The sequence below is a fragment of the Melospiza georgiana genome, chromosome 19, assembly GCF_028018845.1.
Source record: "Melospiza georgiana isolate bMelGeo1 chromosome 19, bMelGeo1.pri, whole genome shotgun sequence".
Classification (NCBI taxonomy): domain Eukaryota; kingdom Metazoa; phylum Chordata; class Aves; order Passeriformes; family Passerellidae; genus Melospiza; species Melospiza georgiana.
Window position 1 is genome coordinate 8,640,796 of NC_080448.1, and position 16,407 is coordinate 8,657,202.

The following is a 16,407-nucleotide window of genomic DNA, read 5'->3' on the forward strand; positions in this document are numbered from 1 at the left end:
CTGCATTTCCTGCTGACAGTTTGCATCCCCAGATCTCACACTTCAGCGTCTGACTCCAGTGACTCTCCCAAGCTGTGCTCAGCTGTTCCCACACAGATTTCTCTTGCTGCTTTCTAGGCTGCACAAAGTTCTCCTCAACTGCAGACACCCTGTAAGTGGAAATGACAGTTCCACTGTAATGGAGGGAGGTGGGATGTACAAACACAGATCCATGATGTTCCTCAAACTGAAGCAATTAAACAAGTTCAGGGCAGTTCAATTCCTGAGCAGATCATTTTCCAGAGTAAGTGTATATTAAATAGAAATTGCTTCGTGTCAATCACGTGCAAGCAGCAATTCCTAAATCCAGGGGCAGAAAGGGCCACAGGAAGTTTTCTGTTAGCAACACAGAGCTCTTAAAAAAGGTATCATTTCCTCTCTCAAGGAAAACCTAACTCCAGCTTTGTCCAACTGGCCTTTCCACTGCAGTATATTAATTGAGACAAGTTCATCTGAGTGTCACTCAGTGTCCAAGAGCAGAGAAGGAAGCAGTGGTAGTAGAAACAATGGTTTTTATCAGAATGTATTTTTAGGGTCTCACAAACACGCAAGACATCTTAGAAATATTTCCTGTTTACACAGAGCTGTACTATCTGTGTGCAGTGATACACTGCACATCCTGAGCTTAGCCAGCAATCAGAAATATATGGGAGTTCAATGAGGCTAGACTGGACAACATTCCTTGGATATATAGCTCCCAACTCAAAATTATTTCTTCAACAGCAGGAAGTTATGAAAAGTTATCCTTAGATGGAACCCGAGTGCAAATTTATATTAAAATATAGAAAATTTAAAATATGATGCATAACTTAGTAGATATTTCATAAAGGCAAAAGAGATATCTCAAATCACACCATGAAAATTCACTGAAAAAGTGAAATTAGAAGAACCTGCTCTCAAAAATTAAGAAGCAATGTCCAGTGGTCTGGGCATTTTTACAAGGAAAATGTCAAAACCTCAATGGGGAAGAGGGATAGAAAATGCAAAACCACAAGAGCATTTAATACTGGATCCATTGACATAGAAAAAAATAAGATGAATCTGTTTTGTCCAAAGGAAAAAGACCATTTATCCTTGCTCTTCTTTTGCAGCCCAAGCCCTACCATAAGTTGTAACCAATTTCCTCCCAAAATACTTTGTATCTGTGCATCAAACATGTCCAAAAGAAGCTCCTTGGAGAAAAGTTACAAATTAATCCTCCCCACCCAAACCAATCTGTTCCTCCTCAAAGTAACAGAGGCCATGCACAACACTTCACTGCCAGGATTTATTTTAGAGGTACATGAAAAGAAAAACACATGAGTATAAAAACATTTCCAGTGATTACAACATCCAATTAAAGGTGTTCTAAGAAAAGAGAAATTTCATCAGAAATTGCATCATTACAGGTCATGGAATAGTTTGAAAAGCTACCATAGGTAACAGTAGTAAACAAAAGTGCCTCTGTGTGCATAATACTGAAGAAAGAAGTGCAGAGTTGTGTGCAGCATCCTCCTCACACACAAGCAGCTCCAATCCCAGCTGCTGGGGGCATTTTCTGGGAAGTCCTGTGGTTCAAAGGATCAGTTTACAAAATGCAGCTTCTGTGTCCAGTGACAGAGGGGTCTCAGCTCCCACAAGCACAAAGGATCTCGAGGGTCTGGCCCTGCAAAGAGGCTGCATGGCTCCCTCTGAGCTGCTCCTGCCCAGCAGATGCACCCTGCTTAGAAGAAACTGGATCTTGGTCCACAGTAAATAGCCAGCTGTGGGCTGGAATTCAAAGCCCACTGCTCTTTGGGCTCTCCACAGAATCTCCTTGCATGGAGAATGGTCAGAGAGTTACACCAGTGAAACCAGAGACAGCTCAGGAACTGCAGGAGGGACTGCAGTTCAAAGCAGGGGTTTGTCTGATGCCCTAATTGCCAAGAGAAGTCACATATCTGGAAGATTCAGTGCAAAACAAATTCTTGGGAGATCAGTATAAATGGGCAAACTGTTTCTAATATGGTTCCAAAGTGTAACAGGAATGTACAAACTGTAAACCTCAAGGCAGTGTTAATCCATGCAATGAACACAGTATCCTCTGAACCTGCCCTCACTACTCACCAAGTATTGCCAACAGCAAGCATCAAGCTGAGATACAACTAAAACCTCCAGAGGCCAAGTGTTCCTAAAGCCCCCTGAGCTACCTATGAGAAACCTATGGCAGAGCTTCTACAGGACAAAAACACCTGGACCTCAAAAGGTTTTGTACAGTGAATGATAAAAGCAAAACAAATATCCTATCAAGCTGTTAACTTTCTATCTCAAAACAACCCTGAAAAAAAAAATAAGGCTTTGAGAAAAAGAGCAAAAAGGAATCCACTCAGTTGTGAAGCAGAATTCCAGCATGAACATCCCAACACTCCTTGCTCTTCCAGCTGAACCAAAGTTGCTCCTTTCCATCCCTGTGGGAGTGAGGAGGGACTGACTGTGCTCCCACAGCTAGGGGGGAGCTGTGGGCACAGAGCAGGGGACACTCCAGGTGCTCTGGCCCAGCACTGCAGTCTGATTCTGTGGAATGTTTCCCATCCTTTCCAAAGATCTCTATTTCCCCATCCAGAAACAAGAGCCTTTCAGAAGCTAACTACCTTTCAGGTTCCCAAAGATACAGGAAATTTCTATTCCATCTCCACCCTCAAGTGCACAGGATACACAAAGGTCTGAGCACCTCTAGAAAAACACAAAGTTTGCAGACTGATTGTTATAAATTGAAGATATTTACAATTTTCAAAGATTATGCCAAATAATCAACCATGGGCTGCTCATCTATGCTAAAGCATTTCTCAACTTCTGCAAATTCCCTCAGAAGTTGTGGGATCCTGGCTCACTCCCAGCCAGGGACTGGTAAAAAAATGGGTTTATTTTACATTTTATAATGAGGGGAGTGAAGGCAATAGGCAAACTGCTTAATTGTTTTATAAAATAAGAATTTCAAAAATCAGGAATAGTGCATTTTGATAAATGTATTGCAATTTGGAAGAATCAGAAATTGAAAATCCTACAAAGAGTTTTTCAGTAAGGCATGAAGAGAAGGACCTACCAAAGGAGACTTTACACACTCCAAAGATTTTGTTTTTCATGTGACCTGCTGTCACTGGTGTTTCCCAAAAGGTAATTAGCTTACATCTGAAAGTCAAATAAAATTTCAAAACAAGCTAACTAGCTGTATCTAATAAATAATTTTTAAATAACTTCATTTAAACTCAAGATTTGGAAATCAATTATTAAGTGGTTACAGCATAGTAAATATTGCATTGTAAATAAAATATCCTCTACAAAAAAAGGAACAGGCCTAAAAAACCTATGAAACATTGCAACCTCCTTGGGTTAAATCATTGCATCAGAAATGTCTATCACCTTAAAACATACAGCATTCCTTAAGTGCTATTTTACAGTTCTCATCCAGTGCAAGAGAGTCACTCTCCCCAGAATAAAAATAACCATTTCCACAATAAATTATCTTCTACGAGCTTCCAAAGTTTCTGAACATTCCTACCTGTCTCATTCCATCTTCTAAGAGCAAAAGCTTACAATCACTAAGACATAAAGAATCATCTGACAGCTGAACCAGGACCATTAAATGCCCTTTCTATTTTCAGAATCACCATCTGATTTTGGATTGTCATGTTTCTGCAGCCAGCTGCACTCCTCCTCTGGCACATCGTCTTCTATGGGTGTTTGGCAACACTGAATCTAGGAGAAAAACAGGATAAAAACCAAATGAATAATTCAAAATCACTGTGTTGCTCTGTATTATCCATACCATAATATAAAGATGCTGTAACAGGTACTCAGAGCAAATTCTTTTTAGCCAGGACACATCCTTTTAAAAATTCCTTATTCTGCCACTTTCCCAAGGATTAACACAGTTATGTTCAGATGCATATGAAAACAAATGAAGTAATAAAAATTAAATAACCACATCAACATTAATCAATGCTTCCTCCTAATGTATTACCTGAAAAGGTTCACTGATGCCAACTATTGAGTGCAGGTTATTGCTATAATAACAAAGCAAAAATTCTCCTCCCATCTTGGGTATTTCTGAAGCACTCATGTAAACCTGGCAAGAATAAGAACAGGCAATGAGCAATTTCCAGAGCAAAAAAAGTTTACAAAAAAGCCCTTCAGGGCACCATCAAAATCAGTATTTGCTATTTATAAGCACGTTTTAAAACATAAGCTAAACGGATGGGGACAGAAATAACTCAGGAAACCATCTGAAAATTAAATCAGGGAAGAGAAGGAATATCCTTCACCATGTCAGGAGGCTGGATTGGTTCAGTGACAAGGGGGAAGGGACCCAGAGTGGCTGGAAGGGAAGGGCCAAAGGCAGAGAGCAGCAGAGGGAGTGGAGCTGCCTCCTGGTGGCAACAGCAGAGAAATCCACAAGCTTGGTTTGCTCCTGTCCCAAGAAGCCACCGTTCCCAATTTCAACTTCTATTTGCTCAGATAAGCATCTCTGGATATTTATCACTTGCATCAAAATAAGGTGTTCTTTGTTTTTTGGGGTTTTTTTGTTTGTTTTGTTTAAATCACTACTAGAAGGCTTTGTAGCAGACAGCAGTTTTTAAAGAGGGACCAAAACATTCAATAGGAAGAATCAGGAAGAGGGATCTTAATAATATTGTTCTCAATTAGCTTTAACTGGGAAGAGAATACAGAACTCCTCAAGTTGAGGGGAAGGGGATATGGAACAGACCTTCAATGCTACTCTATGGAAAACTACATTAAAAAGAAATACAACTGACTTCTTTGCTGTCACTGCAGGAGGAAATTTCATCATCTTGCACCCAAGCATAAGTAACATAATCCTTCACATGCCTGAAATTCACCTGCGGAGAAAGATACAAACTATCAGCTTCCTGATGGAAACAAAAACCATACTACATGAAAAACAAAGTTGTGAGAGATGTTTACTGTTTCACTGAAGTAATTAAAACACTCTAAGGATCAAAACATTTTGGGGACATGCACACATCATCTGTTTCTGGGAGGGTGGGACTGCTCTGGTCTCTCACTCTTCCATTGACTTTGATTTTTGTTGCATCAAAAAAAATTTTTGTTGCATTTCCACAGCTTTTGCAACATTTTACTTCAATAAACAACCAGATTATTTTAGCAGAGAATTTAGAGGATGTGGAAGAACTCACATGCTGCAGAGCTAAACTGTCAGCACACGCAAACTAATGGCAATCACACAACTATTTCACAGAGTTCTGCACCAGCAAGAATCATGCTCTAAAACTCCCCAGGACCTCCTTCCTGCAGGCACATTCCCATCTTTGGTGAGGTAACATTACCTGGAAGAGCCCAATCCAGTCCCAAGCACTGCTGGGGAACTCAGGCACTGCGGAGTAGCGGATGAGAACGTCGTGCTCTGCACACCACTCACCCTCAGGACTCAGCACAACCAGGGGCTCTGAGACAAGAGGCTTCATCTACACCAAAAAACAGAGTTTAAACTCAGTCAAGCCTGTCATTCTTTCAGTTATTCTTCTCTTCCACAACTGGACTCTTTAACTGACTGGAAATAACCTGACAACAATTTGCTGCCTTCACTATGATCAGAATGAAGCAGAGATTATGGTTTGGGAAATCAGCTGCTCTAAGGCAACACTGAGTAAAACAAACTTTGTCTTAACATAACTGGGAAGCACCTCAAGTTTGAAAGTTCCTGTGACAGGTTTGTGATCACTGATGCCATAGCTCATGTGACTGATGTAGTTATTCAGAGTAACAGAAATTTGGTTTTCCTCTTCAGGGAATTCCCCTTCTTTTGATGCCACCTTGCTGAGATTTTTCAGTTTCCATAGAATTCTGTCTGTCCATGCTGGCTTTCTTTTCTTCTCACTGCAAAAATGAAAGGTGAAAAGTGAAATGAGCAGAGAAACAAGCTGCCAAAAGCTAAGAATGCTGTGCAAAATCTACTCAGAGTTCAAAGACTGGGAGATACATATTAATAAAAGGAGGCAATCATATCCAAGCTTCATTTTACAGCTCTGATTAAAGGGTTTTACAAGCAATGTTTCCTTAATTTGAGCTCCATTCAGCACAGATCATGGATTCTGAAAGAGGAGTAAAATGAAGGGGAGAAGGACATTTCAGTGGGTTAGTTGGCTTCATACAGGAAATGATACTTTCTCCTAAAACCCTGTAAAAACATGCATGGATTTAGAGATAATACAACAGCTGTCCCAGGCTCCAGACAGATATTCCGAGAAATGAGGGTGCAAACATAAGGAATGTGTAGGAAGAGTTTGAATGATGTTTGAAATTATTCAAGATATTTGAGAGCAAGTTTCTTTTAACAACACAAGACAGGACAAACTTGGGTAGCTTATGGTAACCACAGGTGCCACAGCAATGCTTTATTTAGAATTCTGTAAATTGTACCAGCCTGCATTTCAGGTTTGCAAGTTACTGCTGTCTCATAACAACAGGCTTTCAAAATTCCATAATCAAGGATGTTGTGCCTGCAACTGTACTTATCACAATGCTGAGTTTCCTTTTAAATCATAAATTACATCAGAAGAGATGAGCCCTCTGTGGTTCTCTCTGTAGTGGGAAGAAGGCTTAACAGCAACTCTCTGGATGGGTGGATCACTTCAAATTGAAATGGAGAAAAGATCATACCCTATGGAAGGGGAATTAGAATGGACTGGATTGGATTATGAAAGTTAAAAGCAGGATGTGCAAGGAAAACTGTCAGTTTAATAACTTTAAATATCAAAACCAAGGCCATTTAGTTCAATATTCAACATAATTTTGTTTTACCCCTTCCTACCTTTAATAAAGTGGAAAGATTTGAAATGACTAAGGGCCCTTATCCCACTTACTGCAGTAATTCTATAAATGGACAGAAATCTTTAGGAGATGCCAGATGTCTGCTCTGCTGTGCAGGAAATACCAAAAGAACAGCTTAAGGTAAAACACTCCCTGTTTCAGAGAAAATGGAATATTAGATGGGAAAGAAACCCTCAGAATTCACACTGAAAGAGTGTGAAAAATAAAATTCTCTGGGCTTCAGTAAAAGCAACTGCAGAAATAAAAATTAACTTTTGCAGGGTGCTTGCCTTGAGGTCTTGCTGCTCACCCCACCTGAGCAAAGTCTCTCTGGTAGCTGGAACTGCAGCAGGATGCACACAGAATGTGTAACCACACTTTTGGTTCTCTAATCAGCCAATACAGACAACCAGGCTGTGAATAATTTGTATAATGTCTAGGTTTGGATTATTTAAAGTATATTTTTAAGATGGATTTACTGCTGGGCCCATTACATCTTGTTATATTAAATTAGGAAGTAAAATGTCTTTGGGTCTACATAAATAAACTTCCAATATTAAGTGCAACAGCAGAGTAGATAACACTGCAGCTTTCAGGCAGGTTAAGAAAATTCCTAAAGAAAATCAGCTGTCATCTGATTTTCAAATATTTCACAAAAATCAGAGCAAAAGCTCAGGTGGAGCCTTGTTTTGATTCTGAAATATTAAAATCACTACAAAATTCAGAAAGTTCTCTTCTTACTTAAACCAAAACAGGGACTTCTGTTCTCTGGAAGTAAAGAAAAAGATCATTACAAAACCCTGTTTGGACAGGAACTTATCCTTCTGTGGAAACATAAGACTAATACTTAACAAACACACTTCAATATCACAGAAAAACTTTGGAAATTTCAGATACTCCACCTTCAACTTAAATTAATCAATAAAGACAAATATACATTAATTTTCAAATAGCAGCATATCAAATGAAATGCTTAAACAGAGAAGGGAAGCAAAAATGTCAGACAATTATTATTTTGCTCCTTTTTGACAACCAATGAGCACTTTTAGTAGGAAAGAACAAAACAGAAGCAGCTTAAACAAGTGCTCATTTATTTTGTTAATCTGGTCTTCCCAAAAAAGCAGCTGGGTTGTTTCATTACTTCCCTCATACAATCAGCAGACCCCAGCTTCTTCAGCCAAAAATATTCATTTATTCAGATTTGATCAATCCAAACCTAACAGAACAGCTCAACAGCCCCTCAATAGTGCACACAGGAAATTCAGGTTTGCTGATTACTAAAGTGATATTTAACCAAGCACCATAGTCACTCTCCTGTTCCACATCTAAACTCATTTTATCTTTTACCTTGTGTCATAGACCTCTGAGAAAAGGTCAAACTTGTAGGTGGGCTTAAAGTGCAGAGGACCCTCTTTGAATTCCTTGAGAAATTCTTCCTTCTTTTTTGCCATATTTAACTGCAGAAATAAAAAGTAACTTTTAAATATTCTGTTTAAAAAATCAGAGCTTAAAGGATGATTGGAAAAGCATCCTCTAAGAATTCAACATTGCAGTCAGTACAACTTTGGAAAGGTAAATTCAGAAGGGCCTCTTTGTTATAGCCAGAACTCTTGACACAATCCATCTAAAAGTTTAGAGGCAATTATACCCAAAACATCCAGAATAATGTTGTCTTAAAAAGAATTCTTGGGAGAGGAGGAGAGATAAATGTGAGGAACAACTGACAAGACAAGAAGTTCAAAGAAATCTTCAGTCAAACATGAGTATTGTAAATGAGTAAGAAACTGCACAAAAGCAGAAAAAGTTTGCAAAGAACATGAGGGGCTTATGACCACCTCATGTTCCACCTCATGACTGCTCTGAGTTTGTGTTCTTTAACAGAAATCAGAAGCTCAAGGTGTAATTTAACTACCACGTTGTGTTTGTGTGCATTAAAACTAAAATCAGACTCCCAAAGAGACTGAGCCAACCCACCTGGTCCTTTTCCCAGAGCAGACTGAAACGTTTGTTATTGATTGATTCTCTGACAAAGTGTATCCCATAATCTGCTATCCGGAAGTTTAGGTCTCCAAACCAGAAGAGAAGCCTTAAAACCAAACCAAGATGCATCAAACAAGGAAGATTTATATGAATCTACTAACTCAAGGGAAGAATTTGACAGAATGTTAGCCATTACACTAATTAGGTGCTCTAATCACTTTTATTACTTAATGCAAACAGCTTTAACACAAACATTAAGTAGCTATAGATAAGCTTACAAAGGGGCAACCTGCTGCTAAACAAAAAAAAAAAAAAAAAAAATTGAAGTAATTGAAACACTAAATTAAGTCCCTTGCATTCCTGCTGCTTGCTTACTGCTGCCTGAATATTAACTTCTGCATCTTACATCTCTGAACATTTAACAGCAACCTAAAGGATTTTTGGTATAAACAGGCTTTAGCTTCTAAAGCTTTCCTGCATGACATGTAGTCTATATGCTAACAACTGAATGTAATTAGAGACTGGAAGAGAACAGTCTTGTAAAACAGACATCTGTCTTTCAGGTTATCTTTTCCTCCCAGAGTTCAGGGTCAAGGCTGAAGGGACATATAAAATAAAATGATGCATGAAAAATCCAAACCCAAAACTCTTCAGTGCAAGAAGACATACATAGATAATAGATAGAAATAACACAGAACTGAGTGAACAACTCACTCATGATCCCAGGGACTTGGAATACTATCTCCTTCAAACTGCATTTCCAGAATTTTCTCAAAGTCATCCAGTCTCTGCTCAGTGTTCTCTATGTGAGCTGGCAGGTGGCAGTTCACGAAGCAGATCGTGTGCCCAAAAAGGGACAGGCGGACGCTGACTCCTCCTTTGTTCCCCTGCCATGGGAGATGAACAACATTCCCTGAAACTTTCCTGCAAATGGAACTGACACCACCTACAACCTTTTAAATCTTGCAATTAAGATTTAAATCAGTACCATTTATTTCTACACAACTTGTCGCGCATCAGCAAATAAACTGAAATCTGAAATTCCGGTCTGTGCTGCACATGAGGTTCAAACCAATGAGTTTGCTTGTCAGGTAATTAATTTTTAATGAAGCCACAGCCTCCCTGTGCCAGCAGGGCCCATGGAGAGGCACAGGGCACAGCAGGCAGCAGTCCTTACCCAGTAGCCGAAGAGGCCCGTGCGGGTGTAGTGGGTGTGGATGTTCCGGATGAAGGGAAGGTGCGCGTGCCTCACAAAGATCAGGAGCAGCAGCCCCTGCATGCGAACCGAGGAGAGCTGGGAGACAGAAAACAAGCAATGGTCACTTCCAGGAGTTCCTTGGCTTTACCTCACTGGAGCTTTTAGGTGAAGAAGGCCACAGCAGAAGTCATGCAATTCCCTCACCAAGTCTGGCCTCAATACTGGGACACAGTAATTGCAGATTCACTTCAGGTGAAAAACATATTCCACATAAACAATTCTGATCAATTCCTCAGCAGTTCCAACATTATATTTCACTCTGAAGTCACCCTCAGAACATGCACCTGCCCAAACCTCTTTAAAGTCTTTGCCTCACCAACCTCTTGTTTCTGCCTGTAAGAATCCTGTTCATGAAGGACCAAATCTTTCATTTTTCATTAAAAGCTTAAGAACTCACACCTACAAGTCCCCCAACAGCAGCAGCTTTTTCAAACTGAAGCACCCTTGAGCAGATCATTAAATATTCTAAATGCCTTCAAAAGCACAGCAGTCAATTCCAGGCATCTGCAAAAACAATGAGCTGCAAACAGCAGAAACTCCTGCCTTGCAGTGCCTGTAAAATCTCATTTACCGAACACTTAGAGAGCACATAAGACACAGGGTTTTTGTGGTTTGGGGTTTTTTTTTGGTTTGTGTGTGTGGAAACTGTCTAATAAAGATGTTCTTCATTGAACATTTATGGACTTTACAATGATCCTGGCATGAGACACAAAATTCATTGTGTTTTAATGATCATGGTTCAATTTAAAATACAGGCATTGAAATACATTAACTGTAGTTCAATTTTATGCTGGATTAATTTAGAAAAAGACTGCATTAGAATAAATCTGACTATTCAACTGCTGGAGAAGCACAAAAAATTCAGCCCAAAATTTAAAACAGAATTCCTCCTTTGTCTCCCTATCTACACAATTAAACTATTTCAGAATATATTTTAATGTTTTCATTGTCCTTGAACCCAACAAAATACCCCACAGAACACTGAAACAATGGACTGCAATCACTAATGATGCATAAATATTTTAGTAGTCAGCATTCTCCTTCCCATAATCACATTCATGAGGCACCAAGATCTTCCAGTCCCTTTATTATTTATTATTTGCTTTATTTCACTTTGCTGAGTCCCCAGAGGTTTCTCAAGATCCCCAGGACCTGAACACAACAAGGCAGCACTGGAAGCAGGACCAGCCCCACCAGCCCTCAGAGCCAAATCAAGCACAGCCCTTGCACAGAGGGAACAGGATCCTGGTGGGAGAATGAACCGTGACCAACAGAACACTCTGAAAACAGAGCCTGCTACTGAGGGGACAGAATGTCCCAAGGGTGACACCTCTCCCTCAGCACAGGTCAGCCAAGGGGGGAGTGCTCCTCTCCTGCTCAGCCAAATTCCTGCCTGAGTCCTGGGCTGACCTTTCCTTGCTGCCTGCTTTGATTCTGACCCGGCCTGACAGCTCCCCCTTATTACTGCAGCCGATCGAGTCCTGCTGGAAGCCATTAGGGGGCAGCAGCCACTCATTAGTGTGCTCCAAACTGCCTCTGTAATAAATGAGAATGCAAAATCAGCCAGGCATACCAGCAGGAATTCTTTTAACTGTGTGGATACAGGGCCTGAATGTCAGCCCACGGCCAGATTTGGAATTTTTATCAGCAATGACTTAGGCCAGAGTGAACAATGTGGGTTTTTTCCTTTTTGTAATTCCCAATGGGTCCTTTGTTTTGTTTAATTACAATTAAAAGAACAGCACAACTACTGAGTCTGATTAGCATGCAGATAATGCAATCACCTCAGCAAAATCAGCCAGAAATAGTGCTTGGTTTAGAAAATCACTACAAAAGGCTTTTAATTTCTCTTTACTAGAGAAATCCAGGATATCTTCCTACATTTACTGTTGGCATTATTAAAATATTGAGTACTTTAGCTGCTCTTATGTCCCTGATATTACCCCAAAATCTTATCATTTAAATTCCTATATAATGCTATAGGTCTTCAACCAAAAAATCAAGTCCTCATGTAAATATAAATATATACACCCATTAAAATCCTGTTTTACACACATGGAATTTACTTTCACCTGCAAATAAATTGGAAAAAGAAAAAAAAAAAAACAAGATAAAGGAGTCTTACCAATCCTAATGCAAATCACTACAAAAGGCTTTTAATTTCTCTTTACTAGAGAAATCCAGGATATCTTCCTATATTTATTGTTAGCATTATTAAAATACCCAGTACTTTAGCTGCTATTATGACCCCAAAATCTTATCATTTAAATTCCCATAAAATGCTATAGGTCTTCAACCAAAAAATCAAGTCCTCATGTAAATATAAATATATACACCCATTAAAATCCTGTTTTACACATATGGAATTTACTTTCACCTGCAAATAAATTGGAAAAAGAAAAAAAAAAAAAAACAAGATAAAGGAGTCTTACCCATCTTAATGAAAATCACTACAAAAGGCTTTTAATTTCTCTTTACTAGAGAAATCCAGGATATCTTCCTATATTTACTGTTGGCATTATTAAAATACTCAGTACTTTAGCTGCTCTTATGACCCCAAAATCTTCTCATTTAAATTCCCATATAATGCTATAGGTCTTCAACCAAAAAATCAAGTCCTCATGTAAATATAAATATATACACCCATTAAAATCCTGTTTTACACATATGGAATTTACTTTCACCTGCAAATAAATTGGAAAAAAAAAAAAAAGAAACAAGATAAAAGAGCCTTACCAATCTCAATGAAAATCACTGCCATTGCTTGGGATATTTATAGTGCAAGACTACATTAGAAGCATCACAATACAGTTCCCCAATACTGCACAGAGCAAAAAACTTTTCTACAAACAAGAGAGAGATAAAGATATTGTGGCCACAAGAAATCTGCTGTTCAGTATGAGTTCACATCACATGAAAAACAGGAAAACACAGGTGTGATGAAGAATCACCTCTACCATACGTGTACCTATGGAAGTGACAGACACCTGCAAAAACACCATCAACTTCTCTTTTATGGATAATCTGAGGGAAAAAAATTAAGACTTTTACTTCAATGCTGTGACATTTAAGAGTGATGTAAATAATTACCTTGACATATCCCAAGGGAGACAAGACAGTCATGAAAAAAATGCTCCATGGATCATCAAATGCCAAGTCAGACAGAAATTTTGTGATTCTTGAATTCACCTCCTGTAAGCTGAATACATCACAATTACTCACATTGCACCAGTTGGTTGGGACAGAATTCATAGGAACTTTGCAGAACACAGACCCCAGAAAATTCTTGCAGTTCAGTTCCTCATTCAAGCAGTTTAACCCACACACAGATCTAACACATCTGACACTGAGTAAAACAAAATTAAAGGAGGTTATATCCACCTGAAGATAGAGTTTAAGACAGTGCCAGACTCAAGATGTGTTATAAAAACCTGATTGTCAGGACTTCAGAATTTCTACATGGTTTGGAAAACACAGTGGCAGATTGTGCCTAACGTGCTTGCACTAATTCCCTTAAAACATGCTGAATTTCCAACAACTTTCATATCAAAATGAACAAGCTAACAAAAAAAATAGCAGTCCCAACTTTTTGCGTGTTTAGAAGATATTTTGCATTCTGTCACTACACAGCAGCAGCTATAAATCATAGCAAATAATAGCAACTGCTATAAATCATCTCTGCTCTAAGTTAGTCAGACTAAGTTAGTCTTCACCCTCTGGTAGCAGTAGTGTTAAACCATCTCCCAGGCAGTGATTCACACCACACAGTCCAAAGCAGACCATGCTGAGACCCAGCAGTTTGGCAATAAACTCCCAAAGCAAGTTCTGTCACATCACTCACCCTATAACATACATGTCCGTGGTGGGTTCCAGCGAGTTGAGCTGAAGCAAACTTGTGACATCAGGAGGGGGAGAAGCTGTGCCCACATTCCAGGTAACTAAATGTAATCTAGAAACAAACAGAAACCACACAAAACCAAAGCTAAAATTGAAATGTGGACAGGCAACCAACTCTAAGAACATTCTTGAGTTGATGAAAAGCGACAGAAGTTCTATTTGCCGGCCCCATCGCTGCCACAAAAACAACCAACTGCAAAACCTGAATTCTTGCCCCTTATCCTTCATCTTTTTGCCCCAGATGAGGAAAGCCTCATCCAGAGTGCGGGACACCTCCTCGTGGATCTCGTCGTCGGAGCTGATGTCCTCCACGCAGGCCATGAGCTGGGCCACCCTGTGCCGGAGCTGCAGGCGCCCGCTGGAGCCGGTGCTGCTCAGGCTGCCCGAGCGGCTGCGGCCCCGCTCCGCCTCGGCCAGGGAGAGCCCCAGGGCCGCGTCCTCGCTGCTCAGCGATGCCATCGGCTCCCGGTCACCGCTACACCCTGAAGGACTGGCCCATTAAAGCCAAGAGATTGATCAGGGTTCTCCAGATCCAGCATTCAAAAGGACAAATGGAGGTGTGCAGCAAAAAAAAAAAACCCTGTGGTGTTCCCACCGGGCTGTTACAAAAGCTGCAATTCACATGGTGAATTGGTTTTTTTTTTTCATAATAGATTTAACGTGGTTAATTCGACGAGCTCAGGGTCTAAAAGAATTTATTGTTGATTTGAATCGATCATGTGCCTGTCTGCAGGCGAGGAGAAATGTAATCTCCAGCTCCCAAAAGTTCTGAGCAGAACCAAGCAAAGCCACTGACTCTCAACATTCACGTCACAGCTGTTTCTTTACAAAATGGTTATTTTGGTAATAGAGCTTCTAAAAAGAGATTCACTTTATTGTCAGTCTTGTTACATGACAGAGAGGCTTAAAAGAAATTGTTAATTTTCCATCATCTTAAGAGCTCTATAATAACCTTATAAACACTGATAATTAGTGAACCCCATCAATACACCCATTATTAAGGCTGTGGTTTTATCCCACAATCAAATGCCTGCTCAAGGTGACGTATACAGAAATGGATACAGAAAAGCTGGAAAACAACCTTGCACAATAGATTAAAATGATACATAATTTTCCTCACTAATAGGGTATCTTTGTAAGGCTATGCTGAAGTCACACAGAAGCTACTCCGAAACAAATTTCCAGGGGAAAGAAAAATGTAGGTAGGTGCAGATCTAGTTTTGCCACCGGAGATGGCACTTGGGAACACTCTCCAGTTACTAATTTTGTAAGACAATTACCTGATTAAACAAAACTAAAATAATGTTGAAGCCATCAGTCATTACAGACAGAAATTCAATTCCTCAAGGTGCCCAGTGACCACAGCACTGACAAAAACAATCTCAGAGGTAGAAACAAACACTGTCCTAAATACAAGCAACCTACTAAAGTCATTATTTAGCATCACCGCTGCTAATGCTCAAATGACTCAATAGCGGAGAATTTCTCAGGGTCACAGTGCTCATAATAAAGCCTTCAAAGGATTTTTAAGACATTTGAGCTCCTGTCAGCCTTGTTAGTTTGGCTGTTTAAATTTTCCTGTCGCAGGCTGTTACCCAATTCCCATCTAAGCAGGTTTCTGTAGGGAAGGGATCGAGTCCGGACAGGACACCGACAGAGAGTGAAGAAACATTGTAAAAACACCGTAAAAGCAGAAGTTCGGTGTTTACTCAAGCTTGTTCTTCCTCAGGGAAAGTGACAATTTCTTGACAGCCGGTCTGTGACAGAAGTGCAGATGCTCGTGCCCTCACAACAGAGCTCCGGGAAGTCCCAAACACCCCGAAATGCCCCATAAACCTCCCTGAACCACCTTCCACACCACAAAATCAGCTTTTCTCCTCTATTTCATATGACTACGCCATGCCGCCAGTTTGTGTAATTCTGCGCTAATAAGCACGCACACAAACACACACAAGTTTCGCTAATTCTCGCTCATTTACGTAACCGCTCGCGGCCACTTTTCGGAGCCGCCCTCAGCCCCGCGCTCCTCCGCGCCCACCACTCACCTCAACTCCTTGCTGGCAAGGCCCGCGGTCTCCATGCCCGGGGGTTCTCGCAGGGAAGCGCTGCCCGAGGGACGGGGAAAGGGCCGGCGGAGCCCCCGGCTCTCCCCTCGCTCGGCCCGGCCCGGCCGCGGCCTCCGCGCCGCCCTCAGCGCTCCGCGCCCATCGGCGCGCGTGACGGGGGCGGGCACGCGCCGCGCCACGGCGCCCCCTGGCGGCCGGGAGGACCCACAGCGGCCTGAGGGCGGCACCGAGACCTCCTCGTCCTCAAAAAACCCCCCCAAAAAAACCCCTCCAAAAACAAAAAAAAAAAAACCTCAAACATCCAATCCCCCCCAAAAACCCCAAAAACAAACAAAAAAACCCCAAACACCCAATCTCCCC

General features: G+C 40.7%; 1 protein-coding gene across 2 annotated transcripts; it reads right to left on the minus strand.

Annotated features, from left to right (window-relative positions):
- Window positions 1-1,292: 1,292 nt before the first annotated feature.
- INPP5K (inositol polyphosphate-5-phosphatase K) lies at window positions 1,293-16,167 on the minus strand. Of its 2 annotated transcripts, XM_058037759.1 has the most exons (13): window positions 16,027-16,167; window positions 13,926-14,033; window positions 13,175-13,283; window positions 10,004-10,120; window positions 9,541-9,713; window positions 8,821-8,932; window positions 8,194-8,303; window positions 7,588-7,614; window positions 5,721-5,913; window positions 5,364-5,501; window positions 4,812-4,895; window positions 4,019-4,123; window positions 1,293-3,753 (listed from the first exon to the last, which is right to left on the minus strand). In XM_058037759.1, the coding sequence occupies exons 1-13, from the start codon at window positions 16,059-16,061 to the stop codon at window positions 3,637-3,639; spliced, it is 1,428 nt and encodes a 475-aa protein (XP_057893742.1). In that variant the 5' UTR covers window positions 16,062-16,167; the 3' UTR covers window positions 1,293-3,636. The 2 variants fall into 2 exon arrangements, with proteins under 2 accessions (XP_057893742.1, XP_057893743.1); XM_058037760.1 differs by lacking the exon at window positions 7,588-7,614.
- Between the last annotated feature and the right edge of the window lie 240 nt (window positions 16,168-16,407).

Coding starts and splice junctions, on each gene's coding strand:
- INPP5K (XM_058037759.1), bottom strand. CDS start 16,061: ATGGAGACCGCGGGCCTTGCCAGCAAGGAGTTGAG. Junction 5,914..7,587: donor AAGTCCCTGTTTTGGTTTAA/GTAAGAAGAGAA, acceptor TCATTTTTGCAG/TGAGAAGAAAAGAAAGCCAG. Junction 5,502..5,720: donor CAGGAACTTTCAAACTTGAG/GTGCTTCCCAGT, acceptor TTTTTGGTGTAG/ATGAAGCCTCTTGTCTCAGA.